Source organism: Schistocerca nitens, chromosome 4 (assembly GCF_023898315.1).
Source record: "Schistocerca nitens isolate TAMUIC-IGC-003100 chromosome 4, iqSchNite1.1, whole genome shotgun sequence".
Taxonomy (NCBI): domain Eukaryota; kingdom Metazoa; phylum Arthropoda; class Insecta; order Orthoptera; family Acrididae; genus Schistocerca; species Schistocerca nitens.
The window spans coordinates 302,663,226-302,677,994 of record NC_064617.1 but is presented as its reverse complement, the minus strand read 5'-3'; the positions used below and the strand labels follow the sequence as shown (position 1 = coordinate 302,677,994).

Below are 14,769 nucleotides of genomic sequence, written 5' to 3'. Positions count from 1 at the left end.
GCATGGAAGTAATTGAGGTTTAAAGATTATAGAGGGAGATAGAGGCTTGAATACAGTAAGCACGTTCAAGTGGATATAGGTTGCAGTAGTTATTCAGAAATGAAGAGGCTTACACAGGATAGACTAGCATGGAGATCGACCAAACTAGTGTACAGAACCAAAGAGGAAAACAGCAACTGTTGAAGATGTAGTATTTTCAAAGAAACTATAATTACAAAATTTCCACAGCGCAGAAGTCTTTCTTTTATATTGTCAATGTTATGAAAAGGGTAGATTGCTACGCACCATACAGAGGAGATGTTGAGTCACAGGCAGGTACAATGAAAATACTGCTATAAATTGAAGCTTTCAATTCAAAGGCCTTTACTCTTACAAATAAGGCCTTTTGACTGATAGCTTAAATGTATTTTTTTTAAGTGGATATGGTATAAGCAATTCATTGAAATTCTGGTGTTGGGTGCACCAATTGTCTCTGTTCTCTAGCATGGGTTTCATCTATAGCAATATTGTCTGTTACCTGCTGATAGTGTCTTTTTCTCATGCCATTGCACATGACTGACTGATAGAATATTCCTGACAGTGATGTGGCTCAGAGGTTAAGATGCTGGGCTCATATTTGAGAGGAGAGGGGTCCCACCACCTAAATTTAGGTTTTCTGCAATTTTTCTAGGACACATACATCAAGTACGATGATGATTCCTTTGACTAGACGCCTGTCATGCCCCTTCTGAGGCCAGTCCTGTCTTATGATTACTTTATCTCTTATGTCCTTACCAGTAATGGGAAGTTAAATGCTAATAATTCTTTCTCTTTAAACTTTCCTGCCTGTCACTGTTTTTCAGATTCCATGTTTGGTGTTATGTTAAAAGTTGGGCTAAGTAGACTGATTGATAGTGGACATGCAAGTACTCATTTTAATGTTTTTAAGACATCGTTTCAGTTTTGAGTGTTGATACAGTTTATAATTTTGTAGGTGCTGCAAGGTGAGAAAAGATTGGGTGTACAGCATGGGCACCATGGCGCTGCTCTTGATGAGCCCATGGACACAATATTTGTGAAGAATGTATATGAGAACAGTCCAGCTCATGCCGCAGGCCTTGCTACAGGTATATGTGCTTTCAGAATTAAATTTGGTTTATTGTAGTAATAACAAATAGATTTTGTTTGTCTTCTAATAAGCTTTGTAACTTGTGTTAGGATCAGTGGAGGGCACAGCCACCACAGTAAATGTAGAATATGCTAAATACAGCAGTGAAACAGTATTAAATGAAGAAATACATAGCTTTCCTGTTGACTCGTTAGTATTTAGAAACACTGATGATGACTAAATCTTCTGAAGATTTTTGATACGGGACCGGGAATAAACGTTGGAGGCAAAAGACCGTCTTTCATATGAACCCAAGTGAAGTTATGGATCTGCTGTACTGCAAGATTTGAAGGTATTACTTACAATCTAGAGGGAATGAGACTGACAACTGGGATGTGTAGGGCCAACCAGTGGGTTGACAAGGTGCCACTTTGTATGAGATACCAATGTCCCATGCTGCTACAGGCATAAAAAATCATTTTTCCAATTCACCTATGCACCACACCATTGCTTTCAAGCCGGCCGGTGTGGCCGTGCGGTTCTAGGCACTTTAGTCTGGAACCGCGTGACTGCTACGGTCACAGGTTCGAATCCTGCATCGGGCATGGATGTGTGTGATGTCCTTAGGTTAGTTAGGTTTAAATAGTTCCAAGTTCTAGGGGACTGATGACCACAGATGTTAAGTCCCATAGTGCTCAGAGCCATTTGAACCATTGCTTGCAGTCTGTATGAACTGACAGAGTGCAGTGCGGCCATAAAGGGTTGTGAAGTACCCAAAGAAAGGTACCAGAGAGTGGAGATGATTAGAACCATAATGCTCAACTACTGAAGTATTCACAACAAAGTCTCAGAATCGGAAACAGTCATAAATAGCACTTCAGCACATATAACACCATTTATGGGAGTCTTGCCAACAGGGTTGTTGTAATATAATCCAACCCCCCCCCCCCAAAAAAAAAACAAACATGAGGGTTTAATAACTTAGCATCAAAAAAACAAATAAAAATAAAATACGTGTATGTAATTGTGAAAATTTAATGAGTATACAAAATGTTACGTAGTGAGTGTTACACAAATTAAAAAGAGCCATCACATTTATTGAAGGTAACCATTTAGTGTCACAAGAATATATTTTAATAACATTGTATTTTAACTTTGCTTGCAATGTAAGACACACTGTAAATGACATTTACACTTCAAGAAAAAAACTGCAACTTGTGTTAGAATTGTAAGAACTATAAAGTACAATTTAGCCCCTCTTTGGAAGCATACAGAAATTTTTTTTCTCTCCTGAATCATTTCTTAATTTGACCAAACAAGCCCATAGGTGGAAAAGTGTCTCTCAGTGGATGCAATGCTGGCAGAGCAATAAATAAAGCATTTAACTAGGGTAATAAATCACATTGATAAGTTTCCTTTTATGCTGTTTTCAGCCCCATTATCTTCCAGTGTTTGTTTGGATGCAACAATGTTATGATTGCATGGGAAAACGTACTTGCAGGAAAATAATCAGAATCAGCAATCCTGAAAGACCTAACACTTACAGTCCACCCTGGATGCATCTTTGAGCCAGTTTTATGCACTTTCTTCTTGTTTAGCAGTTAATCTTTTCCATATGAATCTTATACCTTACACTGAAAGGGTTCTAGTGCTAGTTCCTTTTTTAAATTTGAGTCTGCATCATGCTTTCCAAACAGATTGATCCATAGTACTGCAGATTGTGCAATATTTGTGCTGTCTGCATGAAGAAGGTCCAGGACTCTACAAACCTCTGACAGTCATCAGAGAAGAAAAGTGGTGTCTTTCGAATTTATAACATTATCCAAGATTTTGATAATATTACAAGGTCTTCTTCAGAATGCTATGTTACAATTTCTACACATTTCAAATAATTATCAATAAAGGTGTGTAGAAAATGATGCTGGGAATTTTGTGTAGTAGAATTTGTGAGTCGCTGTAGTGGAATTTGTGAGTTGCTGCATAACAAACCATGTAATTGAGGGTGCTTCCCAAAGTGCTTATGAACTTCATCAGTATGCCCTATTACACACATAGGTGTTACTTCTTTGAGTAGATTAAGGTAATCAGCTGAACAACCATAAGTCAGGCAGGTATTCTTTTAAAAACTGTTGCCTTTTTGTAATTTTATTTTCATTATCAACGCAAACAGCAAATACTTCTTTCTTAAAATTGTCTTCATACATTTTAATTGAATTTTTCAAAGACTCTGCACAGAATGGAGTTGCATTTAATAGAAACACTTGTTGGTATATATGGATACTGGTTGCTGTTATGCTCTTTTAGCTGAATTTTTATATTTGTGTCAACCTCATCTGCAACTTCATCAAATAATATCCTGCGTAATTTCAAGTGTAACTATGTCACAGGGCTTGAGTCATGTTCTTGTATTCTTGACTTGAAGCTGCATTGGAGACTACATTGCTAGAATAAAAGAACTTTGCCATCAGTAGATCCTGTTGTTCCTTCTGCTGATGACTAGTTTTAATTACAAAGTTCCGCAAGCTAGTTTGTTTCCTCTTCAGTGGTGCTGAAGTTGAATATTGACTGCCATGAGCTACTGGTTGTGTGCCACTGTTACAGCTGCTACGGAATAGCTACAAGGAAAATACATTTCCAGTGCAGGACTACAATTGTTGCACATTTTTGAGCTGAAACACATATCTCTTAATTCGAGAGGAATTGAAAAGTTGTTTCCCTTAGTGCGCTTTTTCTGATGACTTTTATTCTTCCACTTTTGCCACTGACCTCAACATTGCAGTGCTTGCAAAAATCTTCCTTTTTATCTTTATCATATGTAACCTCTGACCATTCTGCTGCTGCTTTTATTCCAGCCCCAAATGGCATGATGTTAAAAATTTAGCTACAAGAAAATAATTTTACTGTTATCTAAAACAAACATAAATCCAAGAAATAACATAACTAATGTGGTTTCTACAGCAGTGTTCTTAAACAAAAGATTGTGACGATTGTGTGAGGCTCAGGCTGCCAACAGAAGAAAAATTAATTTACCAATTTTGCCTGTTTAATTTATCAGTTTTCCAGTAATAAACTGAGCCAGCCGGCCCACTTTCACCTCATTGTGGGTGGCGGACTGCATTGAGATCTCGAGCCTCAAGGCGAAGGCTGCATGGGGGACACAGGCCTCTGCCAAATCCCATGCACTTTGATAATAGATTTGCTATGCTATGTGATGCTGGGGGGAGGCTGAGCCGGATCAGAATGCCCTTCTGCCAGGATAGTGGCTGCTCCTTCATTAAGGTCCGGACAGGCATGTGTGGATAGGGGTTTGTTAGGTATTGGGAGCTCCAATGTGAGGCGGGTCATGGAGCACCTCAGGAACGTAGCGGCTATGGCAGGGAAGAAGTCCAACGTTCACTCGGTGTGCTTGCTGGGGGTCCTAGTCCAGGATGTGGAAGAGGTTCTTTCGGCAGCTCTGGAGTGTGTGGGGTGCAGTCAGCTGCAGATTGTTGCACATGTTGGCACCAACAATGCCAATCGCCGAGGTTCCAAGGATAGCCTTGGGTCCTTTCGACAGCTGGCTAAATTGGCGAAGGTGGCCTCCATCTCTTGATGAGTGGAAGCCAAGCTGACAGTCTGCAGCATCGTACCCAGGGTGAACCGGGGACCTCTGGTTTGGAGTCGAGTGGAGAATCTAAACCAGAGGGTTTTTTGGATTAGGTTCCTCCCCATGGGAAACAAACTGTTAGACTGAAAACTTACCAGTTCATGACACTGATGTCGGTGTGCCAACAGTAAAAATTTTTATTTCGCCTAAACAGGTCATTCCAAAGGATTTAAGTATGCTAAATCTCATGTTCGTAAATTGTGGAAGTGTCTGTAGCAAGATCCCCGAGTTATGCTGCGAAATAAACAGTAGTAATGCCAATATTGTTTTAGGTACCGATAGCTGGTTGAAACCAGACATAAATAACAGTGAAATTTTGAACTCAGATTGGACAGTGTTTAGGAAGGATAGGACTGATGCTATGGGAGGTGGTGTGTTCGTTGCAGTTAAAAGCTATTTAAACGCAGTTGAGATCGAGGAGAGCTTCTGTAAAGCCTGGAAGGTAGGAGACGAGGTACTGGCAGAAGTAAAGCTGTGAGGACGGGGCGTGAGTCGTGCTTGGGTAGCTCAGTTGGTAGAGCACTTGCCCATGAAAGGCAAAGGTCCCGAGTTCGAGTCTCGGTCCGGCACACAGTTTTAATCTGCCAGGAAGTTCGAAAGCTTACTTGTTTAGCAGTCTCTTTGTTGTGCCTGTCTGCAATTCAACTTCTCCGCTATATTGTGAATAGGATTTATCCTTTTCATAATACTGTCATTATTCCATCCTCAACTTCCCATTGTTTAAACATTCAATAATGCAGATTGAGGCCATAGTGTAATATCTAAAGGAAGACTTCAGAACCTTTAGGAAGTTTTGTAGAATATTTGACCAAGCACTGGATAGATATGTAGCTAATCGAACCGTTCATGATGAAAGGAATATATATACTGTCTTTGTAAAGAAGCCACAACCACTGCACTGTAGGCATAAGAGAAAGTATAGGGCTATATATAGAGAGATGCTAAATGAAATGCATTCGGTTATCAAATGGGCTGTGTGTGAAACTTTCAACGGGTAATGTGGAAGAGCCTTATCAAAAGATCTCTTTCGAAACTCAAATAAATTCTGCATATATGTAAAGACTATCAGTGGCACGAAATTCAGTTGTTGATGAATCAAAAACCGAAATTGAGGGTAGCAAAGCAAAAGTTGAAGTACTGAATTACATTTCCATATTTTCCTTTACAAAGGAGGATTTGAGGAGCACTGCCACAGTTTAATTAGTGTCATTGACTTTGAGAAACAGCTAAAACTGCACAGCATAGTGGAATTTGCATCATATTCTATACTGAATTTGCCCTTTTAACATATTATCTATGTATAAGCCATTTACTTTCCTGTATACTCTAATTTTGATGCAGTAATGTATAACTTTGATCTAGATACAAATTGTCGTGTTTGGATCCATTGCCCATAATTAATGTAATTTTTATATCTGAGGATAGTTTATTCTGTGATTGAATCTGGTATTTGCAGTATTGTGCCAGTTGCGAGTTTTCAAAAATATTTAAAAGCTGTAAAATACTGCCATCTTAAAAAAACTCTAATGTTTCATAATTCTTATAAGGATGTGAAGGGTTTTGTTATGTCTTTATTTGGCTATTTTTGACTTGCAGGGGATCGCATCATCAGTGTGAATGGTTTGGCAGTGACAGGCTGTAGCTACGCGCAGGTGGTGCAGACTATACAACACAGCGGAAACTTCCTGCACCTGCTTGTCGTGCCTAAGGAAAACGACTTACTGCAGCTGGTTTGTGATTAAAGTGGTTGAAAATGAATGCACTGTACTATATCTTTTTTCTTCAATTACTGAATGACCCCCCCCCCCGCCCCCCCCCCCCCCCCACACACACACGAGTAGGTTGAGGGGGAGAGAGGGGCATAAAACAGAGGAGGAATCAGAGAAGAAAGTGTGGGTGTAGGTTTTACACTGAAACTAATCATGTTATACACTACTTAGGTATGTGCAGGCTTTCATATGAATGTAACCAGTATTAGTCGTCCACCCATATGAATAGTCATTGGCCAATATGCTTGATGTCAGTGACTGCTTCACAGCCTGTGCTATTCCTCGACACCCCCCTTGCCTCCCCCCCCCCTCCCCCATCTGCCTGATCTCAAGAAAAGATTCTTATTTGATTTGCGTACATGGGAATCGCTCTTGTAATCCATAGTTTGATACCACAGTCCTCGACAAGATTGTGTCCCGACCCATCTCCACCCTGATCACCGTGTTACACTACAGTCAGATTCACGAGTGATTGCCATTTGCACAGGTGTAGGCATAGGCATGACTCACATAGTTGTTGGTTCCAAGTGACAGTTGTATGTTGCGCATACACATCTTTGCATTTGAAGAAAGCGGGTTTCCTACAAATTATGTCTCTCGGTTGCTTGTGTGGAATTTGTCATTTACCACAACATTCGGCGATGACAGATTGCAACAAATGGAATAAAAATTCAGTAAATACATAACTACAATTATGTTTAATGCTCACATTGGCTATGAAATTCACAGCAGGGCACTCGGCACACTACTGAACACTCGTCGGCTGTCGGAGAATGCGTGACCTACATTTGCAGAACAAGCATAAACCTGACCGCTGTCTTTGAAGATTCCAATTATCTCCAAATATGCTTCACATCATCAGTCTACAGTCTCATTGTCCTTACAGGAATCCCCCCTCCCTCTCCATGTCTGGGGAGTTGGGGGGGAGAGGGCAGGCAAATTTCTTCTCTTTGTGTTCCACACCCCCCTAAATGCATTAAAGAAGTACATTTTTACAACTTGCTAAAAGGTGCTGCATCACCTGCCTTCTAGCATGACATGTTGTAACACCCCTGCCATTATACATTTGTTATTCACTGTATCGTGGAACTTTTCTTTCTCTGTTGCCCTAAATCAGGATAGAGTGTGGACCAGGAAATTGAATTTAACTTTCTTATACGTAGGCTGTTATTGATTATAGACATTTATTCTTACTGATAGCCATCTCTTGTATAATCATACTTCAGAGGACACTATATGCCGCAGCCTTTAACTGAACATTCTGGTCATCACTTAATCTAACAGCTTACTAGTGCTGTTGCTCTCTAGGCTTATATGCACAAATCGGGGTTTGGATGATCTGTGAGAACAGCAGCTTTATAAGGTGCAGTGTCCAAAGTGTGCAAATACAAGATAGTTCTGTCCTTTGTATTGGCAGCATTTTTATCATCAGATGCCCACTGGATGATTGGAATCATTTTTTCATTCAAGCAATTTATTATGCTCACTTGGAGTCCACACATAAAAACAGTAAATTAAAAAATACACAGGCATTAATAGTCTTATGAATCTGTCTTTCAGTCAAACCACTGAAAATCCTTAATTGCCATTTTCTCTCTTTATTTTTTACTAGTGTTTTGTAGCTTGCTAGCATTTACAAAAACAAACCAAACCCTGTGACAGAACCTAAAAAACTGTAAACATAGTTTTTTGTTATAGTGCTACATTACATAATGAACTCTGATTGTGCTCTTAGATTATTAAATCTGTAACAACCTGTGTTTGTTTGTTTGTTTGTTTTGTGAATGACATCCACAATGCATGTAATGCAGAATTGTTCTGAACTACTGATTTTCTGACTGGAGTAAATTTTTTCTTCGTTTGAGTCACAGAATACAGCATTGTATCATAATTATTCAATGAAAACACCTGCAGCTTCCCTAAACACATCCTGTGATATAATATAAATATTACAATTAGATGGTGGTTTCACATGCACATGTAACAATTTGACTGATTCTGAAAGCTGTAGTTTCCAATGTTTTGATGTTTGTCTGAAATGTGCTTTCTGTTTTGACTTGACGCCTTAGTAAAATTATTTAAGTTGTATTAGGTGTATTATGTTCCAAGTAATGCCGTTCACGCCAACTCTCAACAGAAAACTTCAAAAAATATTGTCTAGTTGATTTTCCCTCCGAATGAGTAACTGAAAGTTGTTTTACAGAATTTGTACTGTGAACATTAAAATTAATATCTCCATTAAACTAAATATAATTCCAGTTTAACTTCCTAATGCAGTTTAGCTTTTGATAAATATTTATTGGCAGTACTTCGGTGAGACGGCGCACAACCCTGAGACAAACCGGCGGCCATCACGGCTGCACTCACCTGGCCGTGGCATGCTGCAGCAGGCGGCTCCACCGCTGCGGCAGTATGCCTCCCCTCCACCGTACCGCCCATTGCAACAGGATCCTGACTTCCGTAGTCGACGTTCCAGTGAGGGCTGTGACCGTGACCATAGCCCTTTCCGATCAGAGCGTCGCACTAGTGCAGACAACTGGGGTGGATACAGGTGTGTACGCAGGACATAATATCATAAAAGTAACTTATAATAAAATGATCACAAGCATTTTACAGCTGTCTGCTACTGGGTGCTATTCTTTCAATTACATTTGATTTTGTAATGTTGTAAAGTTGATCATTCATACACTAATTTCTTTTAGACTGTATTATGGCATGTTATTTTCAAGTGGAGCTGCATTTCATGGACGTTACCCATATCCTCAAATTCTGGTAGGTTTGTCAATGGCTTCCTTAAACACTTGAAGTGAATGACTTTATTTGTCCATGAAAAAAAGAGAATAACTTGTAATTTCTCCCATTCTTGTCCAGTTTAACCTGTGTTTCATTAATACCCTGTTGATATTGTGTTAAAATGTAAGTACTGTCTCCTCCTCTAGCACATTACATGCAATACACACTTACCATGAAATAACACTTGCCTTTCTTAAGAAATTTGAATTTTCATCCATTCATAAATGAACTTTGTTTTTATCCTCTAGTTTTCCGTTACGATGCAGTAAATTAACGTAAATTGGTTAATGTTCTGCTGCTTGATCAGTTCGCCACCTCTTCCCACCAGTCATTCAATGAGTCACTCTTATAGCAAAAGTTTATGGATGAAGCGTGTTCCTTGCGAAACCAATACATAAGGTTCCCTGGCAAAACAATTCAAGTAATAAACCAGCAGTGAGGAATTCTGCCTTTCTACTGTACTTGAACTTTCCCCATGAATAATAAATAAAATTTACTTTTCTATTATTTGTTTATCCTTCACAATTACAGACTATTATCTGGAAAGGTAACAAAGGCCATAAAACCCTCATTTTTGTGAGTAAATAAAAATGTATATATTGATTACTTATTGCTGGTAAGTACAAACAGAACAAAAAAATTAGAAATGCTATTACTGAGAACATCACTAAACCTAATACTATTACCACTTTGTATCACTACAAAACTACTGTAAACACATTGCTACTACAGATCCTGGTTATTAGGGGGCAACTAAACTGTAGATGCTTGTTTCCACTACTGAATCCATCTCATACTGCCTGCATTAACAATCTTTCTGATGGTTTCCTTGGGTATAGAGCAGCATGTCACTGTAACAAGTGATTCCAGAATTCAGTGAAACATCTCAGAATCCACATTTCCATAATGACTTGCACCAATGTGATAGAAGGTCTTGAAAAACTGCTACGAGGGTTGAATGAAAAGTAATGCCTCCACCTTTGTTTATTGGGTTTGGATGGGAATATTTTAATAAATCAAATGCAGAAATAATCCATAGAATGTGATCTTTAATTATCAATATTCAGTTTTTCACATAATCACCAGCCAGTTCGATACATTTCTGCCAACAATGAAAAAGTTTTCTGAAGCCGTCACGGAAGAAGTCTACACTCTGTTTCCGCAGCCACGGTCTCACAATTCTCATAACATCTTCATCAGAAGCATAATGATGACCCCGCAGATTCTCTTTCATTATCGGGAACAGCTGGAAGAGGAGTTCCTAGCAAATTTCAATTCTGCGCACTTTCATTTTAGGAGTCAGCATCCGGGGTACCCATTGTGCACAGATCTTCTGATAGCCAAGCAAAGCAATAGTGTGACCCATACGTTCGTGTAAAATGCTGACTGCGCTTGTAATTTCTCTCTGAGTGATACAACTATTGTCCTGAATCAGTCTGTCAACATTTTGCTTGTGAAATTCGGTGGTTGCTGTCACAGGACGTCCAACTTTTTGTTTGTCACGCAGGTCAGATGTTACCACCTCAGCATCGTTAAACTTACTCACCCAATGATGTACAGTACTCACATCAACACAATTATCATAAACTGCTTTCATTCTCTGACGAATCTCCTTTGGGGTGACACCTTCTGCTGTCAAGAATTCAATGACCGCACATTGCTTAAATCGCATTGACCGACCGTCTGCGCAGTGTTCCACACTTTACACTGTAACAACACAACCGTTCAATGATAGGGTGTCCCAGCAACTGGAGCTGTAGAGAAGAGGCTACGGAACAAGCCAGTACCTGCCGCACATCAATGCTACCAACTGTTGAAGAGTTATGAAGGTGAAGGCATTACTTGTCAACCCTCGTACGTTCACTGGTTGCTAACCTCAGTTGCCTTTTCCTCTGTAGAGTATATCATCTAGCCAAGCCGTTAGCATGTTGACATGTGGTTGAATGCTTCATGAAGTTGTCCTTTGCATCCTGGATTCTGTGTGTGCAGTGCTATCCAACATGCATGAGATTGACCCATTCCTCAGTGCTGTTTTGGGACCCAGCATTCTTAATGCCTGACAACCATTACCCACTGATTAATTGTAGGATACAAAGTTTCTCAACATATTATTCGGAGTGTCCACAGTGTCATAGGTGCAACAGTCATTGGTCTGCCTTTTGTTTTTCTACAGATGTGTAGCTTATGGTCCATGGCTGGTCAGTTAATGTATCAGTCCACTTGACAGGTGAAGAAATTTCATTTTTAGTCTCTCTCAGATGTTAGGGAGAAATTCATATGTTCTCCTGTTTTCACCTGAAGTGCCCACTCATTTTTCCACAGTTAAATATTTGATCTTGTATTTATTTTTTCATATTGGTCCCTGTTTCCAAGTATCCTTTGTACTTTCATTTGAGTGCCCTTCTTGAACCATTATAGGATCCCCTTTTTCCTGATTTCCGTGTCCAGTGGTGATATTCCTAGAATTACTAACAGTGCATAATTTGGTTAATCTTAATCTTAATAGTACTCCTCTTTGAACTCTTCTGACTAACAAAGATGGCTTCCAAGCTGAAATCTATGACTCCAAACGCTTGTACCATATACAACTGACGCTACAATAAATTGGTGGTATGCTCAGATTGTTTTCGCAAGAGTCAAAATTGCTTATTTTCGATCATTATTATTTTGCCCACCATTGTACCTTTTCTGCTTGCCTCATCTGTATGATGTTCAAAATTGCAGTGTTCATTCCCATAATTGTTCTTAACCTGTGCTGGTCTTCTGTCTCATCTTCTTTATTGTTAGGATTCACTGTTTTACTTAGCAGGGCAGTGGACTGTTTCCAGCTTTGTTACCGTCCTATCATTTCTTTTGAGGATGGACTAGACTATTGGTGAGCATCGACATAAAAGTTTTCTGGGTATGGTACCATGTCATAATGTATAAAACTACTGCTGCTGGAGAAAAACCAACGTTTCGGCCATGGTTGCAGCTGCCTTGTTCTTGATCAGTAGACCCAGAAGGAGGCCACTGCAACTATGGCTGAAACATTGATTTTTCTCCAGGAGCAGTAGTTTTTTACATTATGACATGGTACCATACCCAGTAAACTTTTATGTTTACTGACTCTGGTTGCGGAAGCCTACGCAATTATATTGGTGAACATGTTTTCTTGTAGAATGTTTTCTTACTCCCAGGGAACTGTTTTTAAGTTAGTCTTTACAAATTGTTACCATTGTTCCATTTTTATTTCCCATGACTATTGCTTAAAATTTTGTTTAACATGCCTGTATGTATGCAGCCTGTGGAGTCTTTCTTTTTAGTCACACTGCTGTGGCATGGCTTTCTGGCTCTTTTTGTTTCTCATCTCAATTTTATGCAGTGCCTTGGTCCAGGTGCAAGGTACTCCCATAGAAGCATCTCTGCTGGTAGGTTTGACACCTCCATTTCTCTGTTTATAGCTACTGTCACTTCTTGCACTTTAAAATCTACATAATTGATTAGCAATAGACTTCCGAGACACTGAAACACCCTTCTTAGTTCTTCACAATTAGCCTCCTTGACGTTGTATTTGGGCCTTGCAAGCACATTCTCTGTGGTGTTTGGATTTCCCTTTTAGTGGTGATATAGTGTGTGATATTATGATGATGTGATGTCATTTCATGCTCAACCTTTCACATGGCATGCCTCTGTTGTATTTGCCAGATTGAAATCTGTCTGTGACAGTGCTCCGACCCTCCCTTCCTAGGGTGGCAGATGGTGAGGTGTGTTCAATTCCTTCAGGTTCAGTTCTATGATGGTTTTTTCTGGTTTCCTTCCACAATCAATAGTTAGGCGGCTACGTCACAACACTGACTTCGCTTTTGTGTCAGTGATGTAGACGCAAGAGGCTTATTTTTCTCTAGGTGACCAATATCCTTTACCCTTAGCTGATAATCATCCATATCATCACTAAATTGAAAATACATGGAAATAAGGATGTAACTCTCCTTTCTGTTTAACATTTCCGCACAGGTTACATGTTCTGTACAATACTGTCAAATTTTTATCACCTGCAGTGGCCTTGTTAAATAGTATTATTGCTGCCATAGGACGTTGCTGTTGGATGACTGTCTGGACAGTTTTTGGCATATTGTAAACCTTTCCTGTCTCCAAGAACAGTGTACTAACTTGAACTCTTCTGCCACTTTTCTATTGTCATGTAGTACACTGGCACATCTCATGGTATTAAGCTGTACTATATTTATGTTAATTGGGAATGAATTCAATCCCATGCTACATGACCATCCTTGATGACAGACTGCTTGTACAACATATTGAAGGTATATAATCAATTCCTGCTCGCAGAAACCTGTTTCAGTAGAGTCATCAGTGTTCCATTTCTGTTGGCAAATTTTTCATTTTAAGATGGATCCTATCTATGATACCAGGTTCAGGAAAAGTAATATACTCTCCTTTTGGGTGCATATTCTTTACCAGGTGTAGCAAGTCATTGGCTCTTCCAGCCTGCAGAGGTGTCACATTCCCTATACTGTCATAAATTGTCGCTGATCTGTTCGGTGTTCTATGTTGTTAATAGGTCTTTGTTTCCAGTATGAAGTGGCTCTGAATCTCATCCTGTTTTTGTCATAGATTCATAATATCCTGCATTGACAAATCTTCTTGTACATCTGTAGGCAGCATAGTATCTTCCTCAGGTTTGTGTGCTGTCACATTCTACATGCAGTTGCCCAGTTCATCACCAGATTCTGCTCACTTGTATCATACATCACTCCTGCTTACATCTGTAAGGTTGCTTCCCTGTTGTACCACACTGTTCAGAGCTTTCACCAAAAACTTTTTTCCTGACTTTTTTGTTGGTGCTTTGTTGCCTTTTTGTTCTCCAGTCACTTTCAGTCCCTATATTTATACAACATGAACACACTGCTAATTTTACTGCTGTCTTTTTATACTGTGACTTCATTCCCCATAGTGTCCATAAATTGCTGCTTGTTGATCACAATATTTTGCCAGATGACTAAAGTCTTGGCATTTCATGTACCGCCTCATTACTAAGTTGTCTTTCACTGAAACTGAACAAAATCTGAGATATACTTTGTGTCATTTCATGAGAGCTGTTCTAACACGAAGGTTCACTTCAGTAACTTCATAGACCACCTTTCCTCCCATTGATCCTGTCCTGAATAGTAATATAAAATCACTTTCAAAGCTTACCTTTGTCAGTTCTTCAAGGTTTTGTGTGTACATTGCACCTGTCAGTGCCTTTACATCTATGTTGTCTGAGTGTCACAGAATATCATTAAAGATCTCTTTTTCTCAGGTTATTGACATATCAGTTTCTTGTACCTTTTTGTTATTCATTATCTTTTCTTTGTCACTTTGTGTGTCAGTTTCCAGGATGCTTGATCTTCCTTATACAGTTATTAAAATATTCTTGTAATTAATTCACCCATTTTGAATTGCTTGGTCCTTGCTGTAACTTTAATGAATAC

General features: G+C 39.3%; 1 protein-coding gene across 1 annotated transcript in view; it reads left to right on the top strand.

The window, feature by feature from the left end:
- The window catches only part of LOC126252267 (uncharacterized), a 640,413-nt gene that overhangs the window by 499,352 nt on the left and 126,292 nt on the right, over positions 1-14,769 (top strand). The window contains exons 4-6 of the mRNA XM_049953140.1: positions 974-1,106; positions 6,330-6,463; positions 8,809-9,053. Of these exons, the coding sequence (XP_049809097.1) occupies positions 974-1,106; positions 6,330-6,463; positions 8,809-9,053 (512 nt within the window). The remainder of the gene's footprint in view (positions 1-973; positions 1,107-6,329; positions 6,464-8,808; positions 9,054-14,769) is intronic.